Here is a 27232-nt window from a genome sequence, read left to right as displayed (position 1 = left end):
CCCTCCATCGGTCCTGATGTCTGCCGAAGCCAGAGCACTGTTGCATTACGTCATGACGCTCCCTTAAATGAAGCTCTAACGACAACTGAAGGAGAAAGCCCCCTCATTCTGAGATCAAAGAAAGGTTGAAGAAGATTGTGTTTGCGTGCACGTGGCAAAGACTCTCTACTGGTAAGTGAGGAAGGAGGAGAGATGTATTTGATGCAGCGCCATGAGTCATTCTGGCAGTAAAATGGGCTTTTTTCCCTTGTCAAGATATCTCATTAAAAAATGAGAAAAATAGTAGGCATCTGTTTCCCAAGAAAAATGACTAAAGCCAGAGTTATTTTCTATTTTAATGATTTTGCTAGGTTATCAGGAATGTTGCTTGTACATCTCATGACCTTACCTACTTAAATAATGTTTAGGGTTCTATATTTCCTCAGAAAGAGCATAAAAATATGTTTCACTTAGTAATACTATTCTCATCAACACACTCTGTTAAATCTGTGACACTTTACGCATTAAATCTACTGCCTGACTCAAGTTTAATGTTAAAATTGTTTGAATTTCACCTTTTGTTTCCAGTTCTCTTTGTCGAGAACAGATTTCCTTTGCTGCTTATAGAGGAGTGCTGACACAGTAGCCTTTAAAATTCCCAAGTTTGCTCATTTATGAGCATTTCTTAGCCAGTGGGTCACACTTTCAGGTGAACTATTCTATATTGTTTTTTTTTTTTTAGCGTTGATTCAGAATCTGACATCCAGTAACAGAAGGTAATACAAACCATCACATTAAAACAAGACTTTATTACATTTGTTTGTAATTTAGTTTGCTTATGGTTTATAATCTCACATACACGCAAAAAATATATTATTGACATCAAAGAAGTTACAGCAGATTTTAACCCAACAGACGTTTGTCCACTTCAAATACTACAAACAAACATCTTTTACTAGGGAAAAAATATTTTTTGGAAGTTTACTAGAATTAATTTAGAGCGTATGAGTTACTAAAAAGGTGTGAGTTCCATCACAGTGTTGGAAACTAACAACAAAAATTCAATTAAGTACAACCTGACATTTATACACTATAGAAACAAAATTGCACTATAAAATCAATAAGTTAATGAACTAAAGGACACACTTCACCTAAGATAAAAATATTTAATTTATAAATCACTATAGAATACAACAAAAGAAACAAAATAATGCCATTGAAATTGATTTTTGAAGGATTTTGAGACTCAACTTATATTTTAATATTTTGTTCATATATAGCCAAGAGTAAGAGGGAAAGCCAACCTAGGGTCAGTCCAAAGTTCTGCAGGAGAAACATCAACCACGGTCGCTGTGTTTGAACATGAGTCATTTCAGGAAGCTAAAAAAAGAATAAAAAACCAGAATAAGATCCAGATATATTCACTGCTGGGAAAAGTTTGGTGGGAAAACATGAGAGACTCTGTTATTCAGAACTTAATAACCTTTCAAATTCCCCAAACAGTTACAAAATATTTAATACCTACCCTTACCAAAATTCTAAAACATTAGATAAATTAAGCCATTTGATTGTGGTTAGAAGGATCTTAGTGATACCAGAAATCTTAAAATGACAGAGCTATCAAGTGAAAGCAAACCCAACTCTTATTTTGATTTTTGGAAAATGCTTAAATGTGCGATAGATAATAAATGAAAGGTATCACTTTTGATCGTTCTGTTAGGTTTACGAAGTTGCTGAATTCACTGGCTATTACGAAGCATACACTTGTTTCTTTTCAAAATGATGACCAAGGTCTTCCTGACCTTTGGAACAATAAAGGCATCATCTCCTAAGACTTATGTTTTATTCTCAGAGAGAGAAATGGCAACCGCTTTATGTTTGTGAAATGCCGTACGCCATTTAGAGGGAAACGTTCACTCGAGCATCTGTGTGAAATGCCTCAATGTGTTTGTCTCACATTCTTTCGAATCCCTGACCCTGAGACGGTCCGAGTGAGTATCTCTCTCTCATGACAGTCATTTCTATTGGAGCACGGGCTCAGGTCAACATGGTTTGGAGACTGAACTCCGCCTTGGCACTGCTGACATTTGGGGCTAGAGAATTCTTTGTTGTGGGAGTTCTCCTGTGTATTGAAGGATGTTTAGCAGCATCCCTGATTTCTATCCACTAGATGTCAGTTGTACGTCTGCCCCTAGTCATGACAACCAAGAATGTCTCCAGACATTGTCAAATGTCCCCTGGGGGCTAAAAATCACCTCTGATTGAGAACTACTGTATTCTTTTACCTAGCAAGAGAAAGGTCAAACATAAAAAATATGCAAGGGCTTTAGAGTTATGGCAGTGGAAGACAGGCTGACATATTTTTTCATGCCTGTATGGCAGCATCCGGTATATATATATACCTTTTCAGATTCTTTTCCTTTATAGGTTATTACAAAATATTGAGTGGAGTTCCCTGTGCTATGCAGTAGGCCCTGTTGATTATCTATTTTATATATAGTCGTGTGTACATGTTAATCCCAAACTCCTAATTTATCCCTCCCGCCACCTCCCTTTCCTGGTTGGTAACCGTAAGTTTGTTTTCTGTCTCTGTGAGTCTCTGTTTCGTAAATAAGTTCCTTTGTATCATTTTTTTAGATTCCACATATAAGTGATATCATATGGTATTTGTCTTTGTCTGGCTTACTTCACTTCGTATGATAATCTCTAGGTCCGTCCATATTGCTGCAAATGGTATCCCTTGCTGCTTTTTTTTAATCAAAATAACTGGCTCTGTGATAACGTGCCATTCATTCAGGGGTACCTTCTAGCAGCTCACCTTTCCCTTGAGGCCTTTCAGGATGCTCTTGGCAGCAGGTCTTATGTAACATTTACTTTCATTTACATCCATTTTATCATGCCCTTTCTTATATCTTTCCCCCTCTCCTGTTTACTCCTCATAACCCTGTAAGAGGTAAAATTATTAACTCCTTTCAGTTATGAGGAAACACTGGCTCAAGGAGGATGATGACTTATCCAAAGGCACACAGACATGATGTCAGAACCAAGACAAGGAGCCAGGTCATCTCATTATTGTAGAGGATATACAAACACCTACAAAGACCAGCTTTCTATCTGAAATTCACCTCTGTCTAGTATGGCCAATACATTTCTAACTAATTAGAAAAAATTAGAAAATGCAAACACTAAAAATGTCCAATTAGGCATAAACTAGCCATTGCATGTGATAAAAATACGTAGAATATACAGATATCACACTGCCTTTGTCATAAAAGACATCACATTACTGATTCTGTTTTTAAGGCAGACAATATGCACTGGAAAAAAAGCTATAACAGACTAACTTTGTACACCTATAGAAATAGACAAACAATGAAAATCAACATTTCAAAACACTTTAAGGAGATTCTCACCCTGATATGGAAGCTTTGATCTTAATCTGGGTGGCCTGTCTGAACTTCCCATGTCCACGTGGTTTGGAAGAAAACCCAGCTAAGCTTGCTTTTGAGACAATACTTGGCCCTCTTTTGGATGACTATGGATGACATGTGAACCGTAATATCTCTTGGGTACATACCAAAATACCAGAGTTCTGCAGAAAGTCTTTCCAAAAGATACAAACATAAAATGCCAAAGCTCAGACCACATCTGATCACAGTATTTCACTTGCTCCAAATCTACCCACATTTAAAAAAAAATTATTTATATTTTATTTATTTATTTTTGGCTGCATTGGGTCTTCATTGCTGCATGTGGGCTTTCTCTAGTTGCGGCGAGCGGGGGCTACTCTTCATTGTGTGCGAGCTTCTCGTTGCGGTGGCTTCTCTTGTTGAGGAACACAGGCTCTAGGCACTCAGGCTCAGTAGTTGTGGCTCGCGGGCTCTAGAGCGCAGGCTCAGTAGTTGCGGCACACAGGCTTCATTGCTCCACAACATGTGGGATCTTCCTGGACCAGTGCTTGAACCCGTGTCCCCTGCATTGGCAGGTGGATTCTTAACCACTGCGCCACCAGGGAAGTCCTACTCACATTTTTAAAATAATTTCAGTCAGCAAATTTTGAAGGAAAATAAAGGTCCATTTGAATTAATTTTCAAGAGCATTTATTGTTCTTTTCCTCTTTTTAAAATGCCCAACAAGAGGTTAAATGCCACCATTTTTCCCTGGCTTTCAAGTGAGAAAAGACCCCTTTTCCTCCAGGGCAATTAAATGCTGTTATTGAACAGTTTTACAGATGTTGATTTATAACCTAAGACCAGAGGGGTGAAATGATGGATAGAGTGTGTTAACATTGAAGTAAAATGTAGAAAAAAAAGATGAGAAATGTTAGTAAAACAGCCTTGCCCAGAGATAGCACTAGGAGAAATGTTCTTTAGATTTCTTCCAGATATTCGGAAACCTTGAAGTAGAAAGTCCTTCCTTTTTAACCTCCACGCTCGGCAAGTTCCTCAAGTCAGATCAGTGAATGTCAAGATATGATAGTCAAGGTGTTGTAGTTTTCTGGAAAATAATCTTGAACTAAGATGCAACTCTTTAACACACCACTAAGCTCTTTTTTTAAATTTTCAATCAGGCACAGGAAAGACATTCCCTGAGATGCGCAAACTCCACATATTGACCGTGATTTTTCTACAGATAATTGTCCTTGCAAGTTCTATTAACTAATTCAGAGGTAGTTATGATGGTCAACTGCTGACTAGGATTTCTGAACATTTTAGAAAGTGACAGTAAATAAATGTTTTACACCTGAGTCCATCCCGATAATTGTATCCTTAGTCAAACTGAAGCTTTAAAATGAATGTTCTCAGAGAAGCTAGAACACATCAGGAAGGAAAGTGGATAAATACTAGTATCATGTACCATGTAGTAATTAGATACTAGGGAGGACTTGTCACAAAAAAAGGGTGGTCTGTAGAATATCCTCTGAAACTAAGATTCTGTCTCTCCTTCTTGTACATCTAAGGTTCACACTCCCAGGCCATACAAAGACTTCTCTGTCCATTTCCGTTGATATTTTGAAAATGCTTCCTTGTTGGTGTCATTAAAGATCAATTACTGGATTTTGTAACATTTACCTTCATTATGGTTCATAAATGTACATGCTAAAAAAGAAATCTCAGTGTCCAATATTTCTATTGATCTAATACACTAAAAATTTCAAAGGCCTTTCATTATTAACAATGTACAATTCAAATATAGAAGTTCAACATTCATTTGTTGAAGACACTTGGCGATACCTCTTATGAAGGTAAAATTGTAATGCAAATATTTTTCCCCTCTCAGGAATCCATAGCTTTCGGCGTCACCAACTTTCAAGAGAAATGATGTGTTTCTCCATTCATGGCGCACAACTAACAACTGGTTTATACCATCTTCTCTTCAGAGGGACCTTAAAACCCATCGTGCACACTGAGTCGGGTACGTATTTGCCTTTGGTAAGAAGAACCATGCTTATTCCTAAGAAATATGACGAGGAGAAGAACCTCAGAAGCCTTTCTGTAGGGTGTCCTAATAATGTTTAAACGCTTTAGGGGCACAGATGCAATGCGTTGGTCTGTCGCATTTGTAAATGGCTTAATTCTGTCCTTGCAGAAAAGTCACTTCTAAAAACAAAATGGAAACTCGTTAATGGAAGTCACCCTTTGGTTGGCAAATCTGCAATGATCCGTTTGCACGTGCAACTGTATACTTAATAGTTGTGTCACCTACAAATTGGCACTTGCCATCTACCTCTAAGGAGCACTTGCCATTATGAGCCGCTGCAGCTGCTGACCTTCAACACCTCCTGAAAGGAGTTCAGGGTGGAGATCAGAAATGAGGTGCTCTGTGCTCTGGAAAAAACTGGCAGAACAGGTCTTCAGATAATTAGATATTTTCAGGAGATGATTTTATGAGCCCAAATCTCGCATCTCCTCCTATCTAGAAAAAACACTAAAATCCTTCAGGCTGACATCTGCTCCTTGTGACTGGCTAATCACGAGATTAGCGGAAACCTTCTGCAAAAAATATGTGCTTGATTGCATGTACCCCCCTTCACTAAAACCACATATATACTGACCTTCCCCCCTACCTCTTTGAAGCAGTTTCTCAGAGCTATCTGAAATGCTGTCTCCTGGGCTATAGTCCTCATTTTGCCCCGATAAAACTTAACTCACAGCTCTCACGTTGTGCATTTTTTTCCCCGTCAACAGTTGAATATCAAAGACTTCTGGATTCTGGTATGGCATGTAAGGAGATTACAAGTCACCAATTCATCCTAACAAGTGAAAAACTGAACAAACTCAAAGATTAACCAGCCTTCTTAGATATGTCAGAGAAGTGAGGTCACAGGGCAAACTGCTGGCCTACATACTGAAAGACAAGAAGACACAGAGAATCACAATTTACTGTAGCAGAAACCACAAGCAGGAACTTTTGTAGGAACCAGTGCCAGGGTAGGGAAACTGGAGCTGTAACTGATGGATCGTTAGAGGCTGAGTGTAGACAAGCCTAAGCGTTAAAAGCTTCAGGGGGAACCAGTCTTAGGGAGGCCTTCCACCCACACACTTTTGTGAATTTTACTGAGAGGAGCTCTACCAGATTCTCACAGTGAATATTGGAGAAAAATGCCATCAAGCTTCCAGACTTCAGAGCAAGGAAAGTTATCAGGGAAAAAGATGGGCATTAGATAAGGAAAAAAGAGTCAATGCTCCAAGAAGACGTAACAATCCTTAATGTGTATGCACCTAACAACAGCATGTCAAAATACATGAGGCAAAAACTGATAAAACTGAAAGAAGAACTAGATGGATCCACTATTACAGCTGGAGACTTTAGCGGGCCTCTTTCAGAAACGGACAGATCCAGGAGGCAAAAAATCAGTAAGATCAAAGTGGAACTAAAGAGCTGGACCATCAATCAGCTGGATAAAATTGACATCTACAGACCACTCCATCCAATCACAGCAGAACACACATTCTTCTCAAGCTCACGTGGAACATTCACCAAGACAGACCACATTCTGGGCTTAATAAACTTAGAAGAATAGGAATCATACAATGTCTGATCTCAGATCACAATGGAATTAAACTAGAAATTAATGACAGAAAAATAGCTGGAACATCCCCAAATACTGAAGATTAAACAACACAGTTCTAAATAACATGAGTCAAGAAGATATCTCAGGAGAAATTAATACTTTGACCTAGATGAAAATGAAAATCAACGTATCAAAATTAGTGGGATTCAGTGAACACAGTGAACAGAGGGAAATTTATGATTGAATGTATATGTTAGAAAAAAAGAAAGATCTAAAATCAATAATCTAAGCTTCCAATTTAGGAAACTAGAAGAAGAATAGCAAATTAAATCCAAAGAAAGAAGAAGAAAAGAAATAATAAAAATTACAGCAGAAATCAATGAAATTGAAAACAGGAAATCAATAGAGAAAAATCGACAAAACCAGAAGTTGATTCCATGAAAAGAGCAATAAAACGGATGAGCCTCTTCCAGGCTAACTAAGAAATAAAGACAGAAGACACAAATTACCAATATCAGAAATGAAAGAGGGGACATCACTAATAAATCCATGGACAATAAAAGGATAATAAAGGAATATTATGAATAACTCTATGCCCACAAATTTGATAACCTAGACGAAATATACAAATGCCTTGAAAGACACAATCTGCTAAAACTAACACAAAAGGAAATAGACCATCTGAAGAGGCCTACTTCTATGAAAGAAATAGAATCAATAATTAACAACCTTCCAAAGCACTAGACCCAGATGTATTCACTGGTGAATTCTATCAAATATTTAATGAAGAAATTGTGTCAGTTCTCTACAATCTCTTCCCAAAGAAAGAAGCAAAGGAAATACTTTCTAGTTCATTCTAAGAGGCCAGAGTTGTCTTAACACCAAAACCAGACAGAGATATTACAAGAAAAGAAAAATAGAGAGCAATATTTCTCATGAACAGAGTTGTAAAAATCCTCAACAAAATATGAGCAACTCAAATCCAACAATGTGTAAGAAGAATTATGCACCACAAAGAAGTGGGATTCACCCCAGGCATATATAAGCCTGGTTTAACATTCAAAAATCAATTAATGTAATCTACATTCCAATATCAACAGGCTAAAGGAAAATCACACGATCCTATCTATAGATGCATATAAAGCACTGACAAAATTCAACACCCATTTATGATAAAAACTCCCAGTAAACTAGGAATAGAAGGAAATTTCCTCAAACTCACTATGAACATCTATAAAAAGCTTACAGCTAACTTCTCACTCAATGGTGAGAAACTCAAAGCTTTCCCATAAGAACAGACACAAAGCAAGGATGTCCCCTCCCACCACTGCTTTTCAACATCGCATTGGAAGTCCTAGCAAATGCAGTAAGAGAAGAAAAGGAAACAAAAGGTGAAGAGATTGGGAAGGTGAAAATAAGACTGTGTTTACTTGTACTTGACATGATCATCTATGTAGAAAATCCCAAAGAACCAACAGCAAAGCTCCTGGAACTATTAAATGCTTATATCAAGGTTACAGAATACAAGGTTAATATACAAGAGTCAATTGCTTTTCTATTTACCAGGAATGAACAAGTGGAGTTTGAATTAAAAATATATTACCATTTATATTAGTACCCAAAATGAAATACTCAGGTATAAATCTAACCAAATATATGCAAGATCTATATGAGGAAAACTATAAAGCTCAAACAAAAGATGTCAAGGAAAAACTGAATGGAGAGATATTGCACGTTTATGAATAGGAAGACTCAATATTGTCAAGATGTCAGATCTTCACAACTTGATCTACAGATTCAATGCAATCCAAATCAAAATAAAAATCCCAGCAAGTTATTTTGTGGATATTGACAAACTGATTCTAAAGTTTATATGGAGAGGCAGAAGACACAGAATAGCCTACACAATATTGAAGGAGAAGAATAAAGTTGGAGAAGAACGTCAAGACTTACTATAAAGCTACAGTAATTAAGACAGTGTGGTATTGGCAAAAGAACAGACAAACAGATCAATGGAACAGAGGAGAGAGCTTAGAAATAGACCCACATAAATAAAGTCAACTGATCTTTGACAGAAGAGCAAAAGTAATAAAATGGAACAAAGTCTTTTAAACAAATGGTGTTGGAACTATTGGATATGCACACGCAAAAACTGAATCTATACACAGAACTTTCATAAAAATTAAATCAAGATGAATCACAGATCTAAATGAAAAACAAAATTATGAAACTACTGGAAGATAATATAGGTGAAACCTAGATGACCTTGGGTTTGGTAATGCCTTTTTAGATACAACATCAAAAACATGATCCATGAATGAACTCACTGACAAGCCGAAGTTCATTTAAATTAAAAACTTCTTCTCTTGATAACATCAAGAGAATGAAAAGATAAGCCAGAGACTGGGAGAAAATATTTGTAAAAGACTGTTTAAAATATACAAAGAACGCTTAAAATTCAACAATAAGAAAACAAACAACCCAATATTTAAAATGGGCAAAAGAGCTGAAAAGACACCTCCCCAAAGGAGGCAGAAGGTATATCGATGGCAAATAATCATATGAAAAGATGTTAAACATCATATGACTTCAGGAAATTCCAGATTAAAATGGCAATGAGATACTACTGCACACCTATTCGAATGGCCTAGATCCAAAAAACGGACACCACCAAATACTGGCAAAGATCTGAAGCAACAGGGACTCTCATTCATCGCTGGTGGGAATGCAAAATGGTACAGCCACTTTGGAAGACATTTGACATACTTTCTGCAGAACTAAACATTCTCTTATCGTTAAGATCCAGAAATCGCATTCCTCAGTATTTACCCAAATATTTTGGAAACTTATGTTAATAGAAAAACTTGCACATGGATGTTTACAGCAGTTTTATTCATAATTTCCAAAACTTGGAAGTAACCAAGGCATCCTTCAGTAGGTAGATGGATAGGTAAATGGTGGTACATCCAGACAACTGAATATTATTCAAGGCTAAAAAAAAAAAAAAGCTATCAAGACATGGGGAAAATGTACATGTATATTACTAAGTGAAATAACAGGCAAAACTATGGAAACAGTAAAAAGATTAGTGGTTGCCAGGAGTTAACGGAAAGGGAGGGATGAATAGGAGGATCACAGAGGAATTTTAGGGCAGGGAAACTATTCTGTCTGATACTACAGTGGTGGAATACATGTCATTTGTCAGAACCCATAGAATGGACAACACCAAGCACGAATGCTAATGATGTATCAGAGTAGTTTCATCAATTGTCACGAACATATTATTACTGTGGTGTGGGATGTTCATAGTGGCGGAAGGTGTGTACGTGGGAGTCAGATGTCATGTGGGAATTTTCTGTAGTTTCTACTCAATACTGCCATGAACCTAAAACTGCTGTAAACAATAACGTTTATTAATTTAAAAAATCCATTTCCTAGTTACACTAACCACATTTCAAGCACTCAGCATAGTCACATGTGGGTGTGGCCACCATCTTAGACCATACACAGAAAAAATTTTTTTTTTATTATCTAAGCCCAGTGTAAATTAAAGAAACACTCAGCATGGCCTATAGGCTTACTGGGAGAAACATTATAACGGTTATGGATCATCTGGTATTGATTATGGATCTAATGATATTTCTTCTGTTCCACCTATACCTTCCTATTTTCTAAGAGTAAAAATAGAAAAAAATGAGAAGGAAAAGCTAAAGAATATTTTGAGTTACTGTATTGTTTGGTGGCTACAGCCAAACTACAGAGTGCCATTTCAAAGTCTTTTATTTATACTCAGAACAGGAAGATATTTTTCCAAGTATTTTCCATAGTCTCATAACACTAATACACTTAGATTTTTTAAAATCATCACCGCTATGAAGAGCCACTGGGATAGCTCTATGTTGTCTAGCACATGAGAAAAATTAACTTTTGAATATTCACCCACTCACATATTTATAACAATGTTAATTTTTCAGTTTTTCTCTTGACTTTTGAAGGGTCGTTTGATGATTGTTCATTGGTAACGTGTTGTCTAAAAAATGATTACAAAGAGACATGTAGGAGTTCTGTTAAATAGAGGTAGATCGATTACTGTTTTTAATGACACCCCAAAAGTGCATCCAGTGTTTGCAAAACCTAATAACTCAGTCTGTATAATCTTTTGTCTATGTACTGTCTCCAAGAAAATTTTCTGAAGATGTCATCCATGAGATGACAACTTGCTGAAAAACTAGTAAAGCAGAAAGACTGTTTTGCATTTACGAATCCAAGAGATAGATGCACTGCTCCTGTCTGTCTTCTCCCTTGTGTTGGCTGAACAACTTACTTGTGTTAGTAAGTATTCCACCACAGACACAATCACGTTACCTTTTTGCTTTTCTTTCAGATTGTGGCTCTTCATAGCAGTGATCATCTCATACATTCAATAAACTTTAGATGAATTGTAAACAACCTACGTTACTCCTGATGAGCAAACAAGATTGTATTTGGCATTCACTGTCACAAACTTCACAAAAACAGGGACGTTGCTCTAGTGAAAGAAAAAAAATCAGACGAGGATCAAAACTGTCATTCAGTCCTCAGCAAGAATTTAGGAAAATATCATCCTTTCTAACTTTGAAAAGCAATAGAGATTTCTTTTATTTACTTATTGTCATCAACATAGGTTTATCTATTCATGCAACTTAAAATTGAGGAAGAAGAGAAAACAGTGGATAGAATTGCAGCAGATTTCTGTTTCAGTGAGCTTCAAAAACAAAAGAAGAGAAATGGGCTTATGTGATTAATGATGGAACCCTTTTGACTTGTAAATGTCTTTAACTTACACAATTTTATTCACCATAGAATTACATTAAAAAATTACTGTTTATGAAACATGTCTTTCCATAAGCAAAAATTTGTTACCCAGTACTAATATATACTTTTTTACTCTCGAGCTTTTAAAATACAATTGAGGGCTTCCCTGGTGGCGCAGTGGTTGAGAGTCCGCCTGCCGATGCAGGGGACACGGGTTCGTGACCCGGTCCGGGAAGATCCCACATGCCACGGAGCGGCTAGGCCCGTGAGCCATGGCCGCTGAGCCTGCGCGTCCGGAGCCTGTGCTCCGCAACGGGAGAGGCCACAACAGTGACAGGCCTGCGTACCGAAAAAAATAAAAAAATAAATAAAATACAATTGAAAAATTCAGCAAAGTTGTAACATACAAAACCAACACACAAAAATCCATTGTACTTCTATATCCAAACAATGAACAATCTGAAGAGGAGGGATATTAAGGAAACAATTCCATTTGCAACAGTATTGAAAAGAATAAAATACTTAGAAATAAACTTAACCAAGAAGGCACAAATAAAGGGAATGACATCTCATGTTCATGGACTGGAAGACTTAATATTGTTAAGGTATCACTACTAGGTAAAGTAATCTACAGATTTAATGCAATTCCTATGAAAATACTAATGACTTTTTTTTTTTTTTTTTGCAGAAACAGAAAAATCCATATAAATCTCTAGGGACACCAAATAGTAAAAACAATCTTGAAAAAGAACAAATTTAGAGGTCTTGCACTGCCTGATTTCAAAATTTACTACAAATCTACAATAATCAAAAGAGTGTTGTCTTGGCATGAAGACAGACATACAGGTGAATAAAATACAATAGAGAGCCCAGAAATACATTCTTGCATACACAGCCAATTGATTTTCAACAAGAGTGCCAAGACAACTTGATGGGGCAAGAACAGTCCTTTCAACGAACGCGGAAAACTGGATATCCACACACAAAAGAATGAAGCTGGACTCCTACCTTACACCATATACAAAAATTAACCCAGAATGAATCAAAGACCTAAATGTAAGAACTAAAACTATAAAATTCTTAGAAGAAAACATAGGGGGAAATCTTTGTAACACTGGATTTGGCAGTGATTTCTTGGATATGTCACTAAAAGCTTAGGCAACACAAGAGAAACACAAGTTTGACTTCATCAAAATTTAAAACTTTTATGCAACAAAGGACATTACAGAGTGAAAAGGTAATCCATGGAATGGAGAAAATATTTGCAAATCATGTATCTGATAAAGGGTTAATATCCAGAACATATAAAGAACTCCTATAACTCACAACCAAAAAGCAAACAACCCAATTACAAAATGAGCAAGTGACCTGAATAGACATTCTTCCAAAGAGAAGATATACAAATGGCCAATAAGCACATGAAAAGAGGCTTAACATCACTAATCATTAGGGAAATGCAAATGAAAACCACTTCACACCCATTAGGATCACTATTATCAAAATAACAGAAAATAACAAGTGTTGGTGAGGATGTGGAGAAACTGGAACGCTGACTACCACCGGTAGAAATGTAAAATGGTGCGGATACTATGGAAAACAGTATGGCAGTTTCTAAAATAATTAAAAATAGAATTATCATATGATTTAGCAACTCCATTTTTGGATATATACACAGAAGAATTGAAGCAAGGACTCAAACAGATATTTATACACCCGTGTTCATAGCAGCATTATTCACAATAGTCAAAAGGTGAAAGCAAGCCAAGTATCCATTGATAGATAAATGGCTAAACAAAATGTGATGTACATACAATGCAATATTATTCAACATTAAAAAGGAAGGAAGCTCTGACACATGCTATGACACAGATGAGCCTTGAAGATATTATGTGAGGTGAACTCAGCCAATCACAAAAGGACAAATACTGCATGATTCCACTAATGTGAGGTACCTACAGTAAATGGTCAAATTCATACAGAAGAAAGCAGAATGGTGGTTACCAGGGGCTGGGTGTAGGGGTGTATTGTTGTTTAATGAGTATGGAGTTTCAGTATGAAAAGATTTTTTAAGTTCTGGAGATGGATGGCGATGAGGGTTGCAGAGCAACGTGAATGTACTTAATGCCATTGAACCGTACACCTAAAATGGTTAGAATGGCCAATTTTATGTTACGAATGTTTTACCACAATGAACACACACACCTTCACTCACTCCAAGGTTTCAAAAACTTTAATTCTTTAGCTCTTTAGCTTACTGTAATATTACAATAAGTAGCATCTAGATTACATCGAAGAAAATATATGGTAGGAAGAGGTGTCATTTACTAAGGTTTTATTGCATTCACTTTGTACTGAGAACATCAAGTTCTGGGTTATGTTTAGATCTCCAAGTCCCAGAGCATAAAATGTCATGTGATGAATGTTTTTGTCCCCTCTCAAAATTCATATGTTGAAACCCTACCCCCGAATGTGAGGGTATTAGGAGGTGGGGCCTTTGGGACATAATTAGGATTTGATGAGGTCATGAGAACAGAGCCCACGTGAATAGAATTAGTGCCCTCAACACAAATTACTACGTCGAACCAACAATATCCTGAAATTGGGAGATTTGTTCCCACTGACACGAGTCCTGTTTCGAATTTAGGTCTTTTAAAATTAGTAGCTATGTTTGTAAAACAACTTAACACAGTAGCTTTAACTTTCCTTACCAAGCAAGAAAGCAAGGGCCACAGCTCTCAGTGTGTCTGAGATCACCAAACTGGACGCTTATAAGCTTCTTTTTAAAAATTCAGCATTAGATATTTTATTTGTTAAACATTCAAATACAAGATATTATAGGTTTCTACCTTCTCAATGGTATCCCAAGGGAAATTCATGAAGCCACTTGCCACAGAAGATAAATGAAAATTTCTCTTTTGAAAACTGAGTTGTAAGACAAAGACCATATCATTGTCACATATAATTCAGAGAGACAAAGATATTACCTGTTTTTAACTTGTATTTAACTATTCACTTCTCCATTTTTTTCCTTAGGGGAAGCACTTAAGTTAGACAAACTCTTAATTGTATAGCTCAGAAAAGAGAGTCACCAGTCAGCTGTAATATTTTCCTGAGAAATGGATTGCTTTGGAAGATGTGTGTGTGTGTGTGCACACATGCACATGTGGTTTGAGAAACTAGTTAGAAGAAAAAAAACATGAAGAGCAAAAAATACACACATTTCTGGTGGCCAATTTTTAAAAATTACAGAGCTCAGTGTTCATCAGAGTTGGGCCTATTAATCATTTTCTCAGTAGAAAATATCTAAGTGTAGGGTTTGACTGATTTTTCGAGAAATCTCTTTTTTTACAGAGAGAGAATGGAAATCTTTCAAAATTGTTGGGAAGAATGATTTTCATACTTCTTGCTCTTGTGAAGAAATAACTGTGAACGTTAAATAATATTCATTGTGCTACCTGAAATGGTTTTTAAATGCTTCTCACTTTTTCACAGCAGAAGCGTTTAAACAATGTCAGTTACACACATTGATTTCAAGTATAGTATTTGTTGAAAGAAAATATTCATATCAAGATTATTTTATGTCTTTTATAACAAAATATCCCTTTTCTATAGATGAATATTGTTTAAAGGTCATTACACCTAGATATTGCCAAACTTCAAAGAAAGGATAGCTTACTAGTTTTTTTGGATAAAGGATTCATTTACCAGAGCCAACTTGGGATTATAGATGATTGATTGAATTGCACTGGATTTATTTACAGTCCTCCGAGAAAGAAAGACTCAATCAAATGCAATAAATTGGAAGATAAAGAAAGCATGACGGGAACAGGGAATAGGACCAAAATATCCTAAACGTGTAGGGATAGCTTAATATTACAGTCACCTGCTTTTAAAAAGATGAGAAACCTAGCTAGGAGGGTGGCCCTTTTGTCAGTCAATGTTCTTTTTACCCAATTCACAATCTTAAAGCTGTTATATTTACTAAACTAAAATAATTGTAGAGAAGCCAATGAATGCCCTTCATCTGGACTGTTGATAATCCTATTTACTGAGTGGGTTTCGTAGAGGGATTTTTTTTTCCTGTGTTTGGGTATATTTTCAAAGCAGAGGATCTAAGTTCAAAAATTCAAACTATTCTTTACCCTGCCTTTCATACAAAGAAAATTATCTGGTAATTGAAAAATGCTCCAGGCAAAAGGGTGGCTGTGATATTACTTGGAGGATATTATTTCCAGAAGAAGGTAGATAAGCAAATTGCTCTAAGTGATTCCTCTTCAATCTTACTGTTTCCTCTCCCATTATTATGTCAGTGAAAAGAAGTTTTAAAAGAGCATCAAAACAAAAAACAAAACCAAACACAAACAAATAAAAAACCCAAGTGCAGAGCAGAAGAGGAAGCAACCCAGAGATTTATGTAGTGAGAAAGACTGGTGGAGGGAGAGGACTGGAAATAAGGTATACCCTCAATTAATTCCCTGTGATGTACACGGAGGGGGCATGAGAGTTTCTTTTGCTTTGGCATGAATTGGTAGGCACTTCCTTCTTCTGTACCTACTTCTCTGAGTTACAGCTCCTCCACTATCAGCTTGGATGCTATTAACATACTAGATCCTAGGCAGCTGTGCAGTGATCCCCATTCTAGAGACATCTCCAGTCACATCCATCATGATAGCCCCTTGAGATTTCTATGGGCTTGTTGCTATGGAAACAGTGTTGCAGGATTTAAAACCTCAGGAAAAGTGCCTAAAGGTTTGAATCTTGTTTCGGATCCAAAATAAACCTTTCTTTGGCATAACCTGCTTAATGCTCTTCAAAATGAATTAACTTATTCTTTAAATAATAAATCATATCGTTAAAAATAAAGTCTCTCTTATCCAAACTGCTGAAAAAAAAACAGTACTTCCAGGGCTGGTCTTTTCCTTCTATTTGAGAGATTTTATAAACTTTAGAGATGGTGGCTATGAGAAATCTTCCTGATTTTTTTAGTTCTGGGAATTGTCTTAGAAGGAATTTTCAGTTCTCAGACTTCGAATGAGAAGCTCTTACATAGCTGCCTCTGTTCCCAAGCACATCTAAACCAAGGTTAGTAGCACAGAGACATAGTAGTTTTCTATGGCTGCTGTTAACAAATCACTACTAACCTGGGGGTTTAAAACAACACAGATTTGGGTTTCCCTGGTGGCGCAGTGGTTGAGAGTCCGCCTGCCGATGCAGGGGACACGGGTTCGTGCCCCGGTCCGGGAAGATCCCACATGCCACGGAGCGAGCGGCTGGGCCCGTGAGCCATGGCCGCTGAGCCCGTGCGTCCGGAGCCTGTGCTCCACAACGGGAGAGGCCACAACGGTGAGAGGCCCGTGTACCGCAAAAAAACAACCCCCCCCCCGCCAAAACCCCACAAATTTATCTTACAGTCTGTAGGTCAGAAATTTGACTTGGGTCTCACCAGGCTAAAATCAATGTGTTTGGAACCGAGCAGAACCCTGTGGGCTCCCTCCCCCCAAGTAAAAAGGCCCCTTCGTGTCCTCTGCCTCTTGTTTGTTGAAAAGCTGACATCTCCCAGGCCTTCCTGGGTCACAAAAGAACAGGTTCAAGCAGTTAATGATTAGGATAATAGGGTCACAGACAGTGTCTGATGCACATTCCCGAGTTGTTTTACAGATACTGTAATTGCCACAAGAGGGAAGTAACTGCGTGACGACCAGACTGCAGTCATGACATAAGCTGCTCCATCTAGAGCGGAACTGAATCTATGGCTTGCACAGTTCCAAGCACTGGCCTTAAGAGAATGGGATTAATACTACTGCTCATAATAATCTGTATCTTTGCAGGCATCAAAATAATTGTAACTTCCTCTGCTTGTGTATGTAAACGGGCAACTGAAGCTGTCAGCCGAGAGATGCTTCAAACCCATGTCAGCATCTTTCACACTAAGACCTCGAGGCCCTTTCACAGCATGAAGCAGCTACAGAAGACAGACCTTCATCCCTAATCCCGTAGAAATGGAATGATATCTGAGGGGGGTGGGATCTGTAAACAGCTCTTTGCAGGAAACGGCCCACAGCAGGAAACCCCCTTTCTCTTCCACTCAGCAAAGCTACGCTGTAACTAACTTTTCAATCAGGCACCTCCATGCTCTACTCATCTCCAGCCCTAGCACACCTATCAGATCTTGTGCTCACACAATACCTTGCCTAACTTGTTGGTTCTTTCTGCAGATCAAAGAAGTAGAAATGAAGAATAATTAACAGGTGACCAGATCTCTTCCCTTGCTTCCCCTTCAGTAATCTCGTGAACCAACAGTGTGGACAAACTGTGTGAACAAGACAGCCTCTAAAGAAACATCACAAGAAGTCAACAAGCCTGTCAACAAGGTGACGACTCTGACCCCGATTAACTGAGATTACCTCCGTTTTTCCCTTTAAAAACTTTCATGGCCAAGCAGATGCTTTTGGGGGGACACTGAGTCAATCATCTCCCCAGCATTCTGATTAAAAGCAATTTTCCTTTCTACCAACAACTGCCTCTTGGGTATTGATTTTCGAGCGGGGAGCAGCCGGACCTGAATCTGGTAACATATGTTTCCATTTCGGATTCTTTAGGGGAGAATCTGTTTCTTTGTCTTTTCTAGCTTCCAGAGGCTGCCTGCATTCCTGGGCTCCTGGCCCCCTAACTCCAATCTCAAATTCAGCAACATCAAATCTCTCTGACCTTTCTGTCCTCACATATCTCTGTCTGACCACAGCTGGGGAAGGTTTTCCACTTTTCACAACTGATGATTAGGTTGGGACCACCCAGATAATCCAGGGTAATCTTCCCATCTCTGGATTCTAAACCTTAATCACACCTGCGTAGTTTCTTTTCCTATGTGAGATAACATATTCACAAGCTTCCAAGACTGGCACATGTATATCTTTCAGGGGCTATTATATCTATAAAGAACAAATCTCATGAAATCTTTGTAGCAAACATGGGAGTATGAAAAAGATCACAAACCAATAGATTTGTTTTAAATAAGATTTAGGGAAATAAGATAAACAAGATACATGGATATTAACATATGAATCACAGACACTGCTGATTGTATCAGACATTTCTCCTGTTATGTCACTTCAAATACTCTTTCAAAGCCCTACCACTTACTTTCCATATTCTGTGCAAAGAGTAAGCAGGAAAGCAGGTGTGACTATATTAACAACAGGCAAAGAAGACTTAGGCCAAGGACTTTTACCAGAGATCAAGAGGGATCGTGCATGGTGATAAAAGTATCCATTCGATTAAGAAGACGTAGCAGCCCCATATATGCGTGCATCTAATATCAGAGTATCAAATGTATGAAGCAAAATTGATAGAACTAAGAAAGAAATAGGGAAACCCACAAAGTTAGGTCTGTATTTTAACTCCCTCAAGCGTTCCCTCAATAATTAACAGAACTAGTGGAGAAAAAAAATCATGGAATTTGAAAATATGAATAACACTATCACCCAGCCCGATCTAATTGACATTCACAGAACCCCTCGCCCAACAGCAGTCGCACTCATGTACCTTTCAAGTGAACATGGGGCCATTCACCAGGACAGACCATATTCTGGGCCATAAAAAAGTCTCAGAATATTTCAAAGGGCTAAAATAATACAAGGTATATTCTCTGACTATGCAAGAATTAAAATAACTAAAAGATACTTTTAAAGCTATAAATATTGAGATATTAGGCAACATACTTTCATACAGTAAGTACATGGGTCAAATAAGAAAAAATCATGAGAGGTTGTGAATGTTTAGAAACATTTCAAAATGATCAGTACTGGAAACAGAACATAGCAAAATACATGAGACTCAACAAAGCAGTGCTAAGAGGGAAATTTACAGCTTTAAATGCTTATACTAGAAAAGGAGAAAACATTTAAAATCAATGATACATCGTTCCACCTCATGAAGCCAGAAAATGATCAGAAAATTAAATGCAAAGTGAGTAGAAGGGAGGAAATAATAGAAATAAGAACAGAAACAACAGACAAACTCATGAAGCAATAGTATATGATCATTGCCAGTTTTTCTGCTTTTAGAATTTGTGCTTCCCGTTCCTGCAAACTTTAGGACCATCAGATCACACAGATCCTTGTTCGTGAGGAGAATACACCAGGGAATGTTTCCACTGAACTTGAAGTTATGTCTACCACCTGGTCACTTGACCATCTCAAGCTAATGTATCAACTAAAAGAGAAAAAAGTTATTACGCTGATGGCAACAATCATCAGTGGTTTCCCATGAGAAGTAGGGTGATTGCTACACAATGGAGTAAGCAAGGACTGTATCTGGAAACCTGAGAATTCCTTGGAGCCTTTCCTGGTGTTTCCATGCCTGGTGACAATGGTGAACAGGCAACCACAGGAGCTATGGCCTGACAAAGACAGAAAGGATCCCTCAGGGAAGATCTGGGTGTCCTACCAGGAATGAAATCGAGGTCAGCCACAGTGCTGCCTGAAGGTGCGGAGAATCAAGATTGTCTGCTGGAAGGACAGAGATCATGAATATCAAATACTGCCTCAAGACCAGCAGGGTTTAGAGACTGTTTCCACTAACTACCTTGTATTAAGTCTTTGTGGAGATTTTTGCTGTCTACCGCTCTGCAGGGGCTTTGGTATAGATGGAATTCCAAAGTGAAGGACCAGAAGCGTATCTGAGTGGCGGATGGGTCAACTGTTAATGGCCAGCACGTGTGTGCTATTTCACATTCTTTCAGCCCATCTCTCACCCCAGCTACTGTGGCAAGACACCATTTCCAAGAGCACGTTAACTAGTCCCGCACGAAGCCTTGTTTCAGGTCTACACTACATTCCTCTTTCTCTTGCCCTGGGCTCCTCAGCGTGACGGCATGGCACTGCCAGGGAACTCCCTTGGCGCTCAGGCATGTATCTCCTGAAATGTGGGAGGTGATGCTTAACGAACAATGGGGACAGACGCCCCCTCAGTAGGTCCTGTGTGGCGGATGCCCCACGGTGGTATTGAACTTAATAAAAACCCATTGTTCTACTGACCTTTTATCCTTCTCTGTTTCACTCCGCCTGCCCTTCACTTCTGCTCCCCGGGATCACCTGCCAAGTCGAGTGACTTCACACACGCCTCTGTCTTAGACTCTGCTTTGGGGAAACCCAGTCTAGCACACGGCTCTTTACAGTAGCGAATGAATTTCCTCTGGCCACCCAGAGCTGCGTTCATTCTTAATGTACTTTAGAAACCATTCGATGGAACTGAGAGGTGACGTGCTTGGATCAGGCGATACCACTTGGGAGAATTTTAGGCTGGCAGACTTGCCTGGTGAAGACTTTCTGCTTTGTTGGCATCATTGCCCACGGCCCCATTTTTGCCCCCAGTTCTTTTCCTTTTAGGAGTTTGAAATCACACACCCAATTTCTTTGAAACAAATAGGCAAAGCAAAAATCTAGCTAATCTTTTCACATTAACCCTGCTCAGAAGATGCCTGGTAAATTTCCAGAATTTGGTAAATAGCCAATGAATGAAAGTATTCCCCCTTACCCTTTAGTGGCCGTCATTTATTTTCTTTGCTGTTGTACAGAGTCTTGAAATGTTGTTTTCTTCCCTTGAAATGACAAAAAAGTATTTTCTTTGGCATGGCCCCAGAGTACAACAGTTAAACTTGCCACTATGTGAAAGAGCTGTATTTGTTTAGAAGTTACTCAAAAGGCCGTGAGAGCAGGTGACCTGGATTATAGGAAGTAGCCCCAGGAAACTCAGGATTTTCTTTCCTGTCTTTTTGCCAGGACACTGATTTTTCTTTGGCCAATAGTAATTTGCAATAAGGTCAGGATTTCTCACGTTGTTTTCTTACAAGCAATTCTTTATCCTTACAAGACTGGGAGAAGAAACATCGAGGGGAAAATGATGTCTTTAGCTTAGGGCTCAAATGGTTCTTGATAATCTTTTCAGGTCAATTTTAGGAGACAAAGAGAAAGGACTAACTACGTACATACACATCCATCATACTTGAAGAGAGACGACACTGTGTTAAAACACAAAATCAACTTCAAAAGAATATAGCAACTGCCCCCGACGAACTCCTAAAGAAAAAAGGAATTAGAAATGCAAAGCTGTTGTGACCACCTAGAGGGGTGGGATAGGGAGGGTGGGAGGGAGGGAGACACAAGAGAGAAGAGATATGGGGACATATGTATATGTATAACGGATTCACTTTGTTATAAAGCAGAAACTAACCCACCATTGTAAAGCAATTATATTCCAATAAAGATGTTTTAAAAAAAAAAGAAATGCAAAGCTGAAAATTAGGAGGCTCCAGAGTGAACTTAAGGACGGATCTACAGACATTTTAAATAAAAGGCAGAGCTCACGACATTCAGTGATAAGTGGCCGTGTACTTTCTAAGTCACACAAGGTGAGATATCCGGATTTCTCAAAGGGAAGGATGGCGGGATTCTCTAACACTGATTGCGGGTTGGGGACCGGGGTTCAGAAAAGATGGGTAGAATCAGCTGCCCCTTTGACTATATTCACTATCAAGATTAGGGAATTCCCCGAGTATCATTGACAATATGTAAGAACATTTCCAAATATGAAAGTACATTTTGGTGTTTACCTCATATACTTGAATCTCATGAGAATTAAGAAAGACCACCAGGCTTCCCTGGTGGCGCAGCGGTTGAGAGTCCGCCTGCCGATGCAGGGGACGCGGGTTCGTGCCCCGGTCCGGGAAGATCCCACATGCCGCGGAGCGGCTGGGCCCGTGAGCCATGGCTGCTGAGCCTGCGCGTCTGGAGCCTGTGCTCCGCAACGGGAGAGGCCACAACAGTGAGAGGCCCGTGTACCGCAAAAAAAAAAAAAAAAGAAAGAAAAAAAAGAAAGACCACCAAAAAGTCAGAAGCATTTACAGTGGGTTTCTTTTTCTTTTTTTTTTTTTTTTTTGGCTGTGCCCCAACAGGCATAGGGGATCTTAGTTCCCTGACCAGGGATTGAACCCGTGCCTCCCCACCCAAGCCCCAGCAGAAGGGTGGAGTCCTCACCACTGAACCGCCAGGGAAGTCCCCACAGTGAAGTTTAAGATGGTGGTTTTACTTGAAGAGTCCCCTTCTTGAAATCTGCTTATAGAATGCACTCTTCTGGTTGTAAAAGCCCAGGTTCCTGCCTTCCAGATTTTTTCCCTTATGAAACAGTCTCTTTACTTACATCCAGGACAATCGCTGGTTTCTGCCAAATCACTAGTCAACCCCAATGGCCCTGTTCCACATATGACCTTCAAGATTGTTTATTTTACGTTTCTGCTCCAGGATGCGTGTAATCACATGTTTTATTTCTGATCAGATTGGCTTTCTATTGATTTTAAGTCTTAAATATTTCTTTTGTTGGGACTTCCCTGGCGGTCCAGTGGTTAAGGCTTCGCCTTCCAATGCAGGGGGTGAGGGTTCATTCCCTGGTTGGGGAGCTAAGATCCCACATGCCTTGTGGCCAAAAAACCAAACCATAAAACAGAAGCAATACTGTAACAAATTCAATAAAGACTTCTTTTAAAAAATGGGTGATTTTACAAATATATATTTCTTTTGTTAATTTATGCCATTTTAATTTGCCTTATTCCCGCCCATGAGACAGGAAAATCATTATGACTTTTCTCTTAAGACATGTAAGTTGTAGGGGATTCCCTGGTGGTCCAGTGGTTAGGAGTTGGCACTTTCACAGCCGGAGCCCAGGTTCAATCCCTGGTTGGGAACTAAAATCTCTAAGCCCCATGGCACAGCCAAAAAAAAAAAAAAAAGACATGTAAGTTGTAAACAATCTAATAGAAAAAAACTGGTTTATCTTGCAGAGAACAGAACTTAAGAGGCAAAAAAAAAAAAATGTGACATTTCCCAGGTTCAATTCAGATTCTAGGGGATGAAACGTGATGACTGAGTTAACCATTAATGTCAGCAAGGACCTCTTCAGGAAAAATATATTGCAATTTCAGAGACTCAATACTATAATCATCTTTCTCATTTCACCAGCATGATAGCGCTTTGGCAACGTAAAGATAGGGTTGGTTCATTAAGCCAAAGAGCTCTTTAACTTAATGACAAATTCAGCTGAAATATTTTCTAATGTATAAACAAAATGGCTGGCTGTTTAACAGAACTTTTCAGCTGGAAGTATAGGCAACTTTTATAGATGCAAAGCTGGAGCAGAATGAAATGACAATCACTTTTTGACAATTATAAAGGTTTAAAACATTCCACTTAATTTCAGTTAAAAGAATGTCAATATTCTCTGAATCTCAAATTATATTTCTTCTGCCTACCACTTACCTTCTTGGATTGCACAGAATATTTCCCTACTCTTTTATACTTTTGCCTATAACCTTCTTCTCTTCTCCCCATCGACCCTTCCGTTTTGCTGCCTTTTCTCTGTTTTGCATTTTTAGTGTTTGGAAAAACAAAATAGGAAAACCACAAAGCTTACCATTTCCACCAAGGATAAATATAAGAACATCCCAGCAGTAATTGTTAAGATCCAGTTTTGAATACATGGATCCGTGGATACCGAGAGCCCAATATACAGTCCTATGAAGGCAGTTAAAGCGCTTATAAGATTCATCAGGATGGCAATCTTAATAGGAAGTCCAGAGCTTAAGAGCACAGCAAAGTCTCCTGAAATTTAAGGGAAAAGAAACTAGAATTATCATTTAACTGATGATGCCTTTGTTCAACTCGTGTGCTATCTGTTTCAAATTTCAGCAACTGGGGCCAATTTTATAAGTAACATTGAATGATCAGTTAATAAAACACTTTCTTATATTTCTCTAGGATTTACGGCCTAACTCATTATACTTTAGGAAGTTACATTTCAAGAGTTCTGTTCCTTTTACTGCTCTGGAAGACAGTATATACAGAGAGAACTGTGACATACTCTCTACTTCCTAATGTCCTGTGACATATTCAACTGAGACAAATGCAAAATAAAGTACTTGCTGCCCTGGGATTTCTAAAGCTTTTTACCTGGAAACTTGCCAGGCAAAATCCCAAGGTAGTAAACATTATATAGGCTTTTCTTTTTTTACTTAGGCAGGAACTGCTAAGAAAGAGAAAGAGAAGATGACTTAAGGAGATTTTTAAATCATGGCGAAAGTTGGTTAGGAAAACAAATTTTTCCTTTAGAAAATGTTTTACTGCCTTAATTATAGAAAAACGACCTTATTCCCTCTACACTTTTCCTCCAAAAGAAGAATGATCTTGTAATCTGAGAGGCTCTGTTTCTTAGTTTTGGGATTGAGAAGAGGCTGAAGTTCAATAAGGAGACATAATGGAAAAGAATACAGAAAAGAATGTCTATATGTGTATAACTGAGTCAGTCTGCTATGCAGCAGAAATTGACACAACATTGTAAATCAACTAGACTTCAATAAAAAATTTTTTAAAAGAGACAGCCTGGGGACTCAGTTTCCTAGTTCTATTGCGTAATTAATCCTATGAACAGGTCTTCAGACATTTTTGCTGGCCTGTCGCAGACTGTCACCCTCCTCTGTTGGGTTTTATCATAGTAGCTAAAATAGGACCATACAATATGGCCCCCAGACCAGGTATGTCTTAACGGATTCAGGAAGGACCTTGGATAAACTCCTCAGAGAGGAATGGGTCAGTGATGATCAGTGACAGAACTCTGGGCAATAGACACAGAACCCAAGAGGTCAGGGGGGGCCCAAGTGGGCAATGTAAATGTGAAAGTGAGATAAGAAAGAGTGACTGCCAAGAGCCCTCTCTCTAGGGCACACGTGTTCCTGGGACCAGCCTCTGCTCTTTCTGGACCTGTTTCAGAAATGTCTATTCCGTCTCCTCTTGGTTCCTGGGAGGCAGATTTGAATTACATGGGTTATTAAGATTATCCAGAAAAAGGGTCTTACATGAATCTGATACCATACGCCTGTCATTTCAATGTTACACTTGGCTTTAGACATTTTGTGTAAATCAGGTTGATGAAACCATGGTTTGGCTTTAATTTAAATGTTATTTTATCTCACTGGCCTGTTTGCTGACATAATGGATCAAAAGTTCTCCTATTAATGTTTTTCCCACATTTAATATGCAGATTTTAAAGTTTTTGCTGAAGTTTTTTTAAAAAATTAAAGAATCTTTTTATTATGCCAGTATTTTAATTTTTTAATTTAATTTTTATTTTGTATTGGGGTATAGCTGATTTACAATGCTGTGTTAGTTTCAGTTGTACAGCAAAGTGGTTCAGTCATACATGTACATACATCCACTGTTTGTTTGTTTTTTGCAGTACGCGGGCCTCTCACTGCTGTGGCCTCTCCCGCTGCGGAGCACAGGCTCCGGATGCGCAGGCCCAGCAGCCATGGCTCACGGGCCCAGCCGCTCCGCGGCATGTGGGATCTTCCCGGACTGGGGCACGAACCCGCGTCCCCTGCATCGGCAGGCGGACTCTCAACCACCGCGCCACCAGGGAAGCCCCATCCATTGATTTTTAGATTCTTTTCCCATATAGGTTATTACAGAGTATTGAGCAGAGTTCCCTGTGCTATACAGTAGGTCCTTGTAGATTATCTATTTTATATATAGCAGTGTGTATATCTTAATCCCAACCTCCTAATTTATCCCTTCCCCCCACCTTTAATGACTGTTTGCCATATAGAATTCTCCAGAATCCAAAAAGAGTCACTTCTGGATCCAGGAAATATCATAAATGGGTCTAACTGCATTCTATCTTGAGGTACAGGAATTTTTTTTTCTAGTTCTTTGCTTTTGATGGTTTAAATAAATTATGAACAGAAAGTATTCATCTTTCAATCATGTGTTGGAAAAAGAAGCCTAGTAAACCATGGCTAGAAATATATTATGATTTTCTCAGCGAGCAGGAAGAGTGATTCTACTGTCAGACTTACCCATTTCGTGGGGAATTTCATGACACAAGATAGCAAGTGTTGTGGTCACTCCTGACTCGGATGAAGATGAGAAGGCTGTTCCTATGACTAGGCCATCTGCAAAGTTATGCAGGCTGTCCCCAACCAGGATCATTATTGCTAACAAGCTCATGGTTTTGCCTAAAGGACCAAAAGAAGGTGTAAGAAGCATTAACAAAGCACTACATAGTTCACGGAATCCTTCAGTTACGATCAACTTTCCCCTCCAGCCTCGACATTCTTAAATTGCACCAGATTACGTAACTCCACTTTGTCTCAGCTTTCAAAATAGGTCAGGACTGGCGATGTGAATACAGCAACCGATATGGCACACGGATTTATGGTCACCATTTTTCTAACGGGTCTGACTAATTATGAGATGTTAGGGCATTCGCTCTTCTATCCTCCTGCTCAGCTGTGCCAAAAGAAGATAAAAATAACACTGGTGTAACTTTCCAAAATACATTCGATGACCTTTCCACATAATGTCTTTTGTGAAGCATTTTTAAATAATTTAAGACCCTCGG

At 38.6% G+C, this 27232-nt stretch overlaps 1 protein-coding gene across 3 annotated transcripts in view; it reads right to left on the bottom strand.

Annotated features, from left to right (window-relative positions):
- Nucleotides 1–768: 768 nt before the first annotated feature.
- SLC39A12 (solute carrier family 39 member 12) overlaps nt 769–27232 on the bottom strand; it is a 69354-nt gene continuing 42890 nt past the window's right edge. For 2 of the 3 annotated variants that reach the window (XM_065871584.1, XM_065871585.1), the window contains exons 10-12: nt 26688–26846; nt 24251–24438; nt 1231–1359 (exon numbers count right to left, since the gene is read on the bottom strand). In XM_065871584.1, coding sequence (XP_065727656.1) covers nt 1231–1359; nt 24251–24438; nt 26688–26846 — 476 coding nt within the window. Of the gene's footprint in view, nt 1360–24250; nt 24439–26687; nt 26847–27232 lie in introns of all 3 variants that reach the window. The other variant, XM_065871586.1, reaches the window with a different exon arrangement.

Source organism: Phocoena phocoena, chromosome 2, assembly GCF_963924675.1.
Source record: "Phocoena phocoena chromosome 2, mPhoPho1.1, whole genome shotgun sequence".
Taxonomy (NCBI): Eukaryota; Metazoa; Chordata; class Mammalia; order Artiodactyla; family Phocoenidae; genus Phocoena; species Phocoena phocoena.
This window is presented reverse-complemented; position numbering and strand designations above follow the sequence as displayed.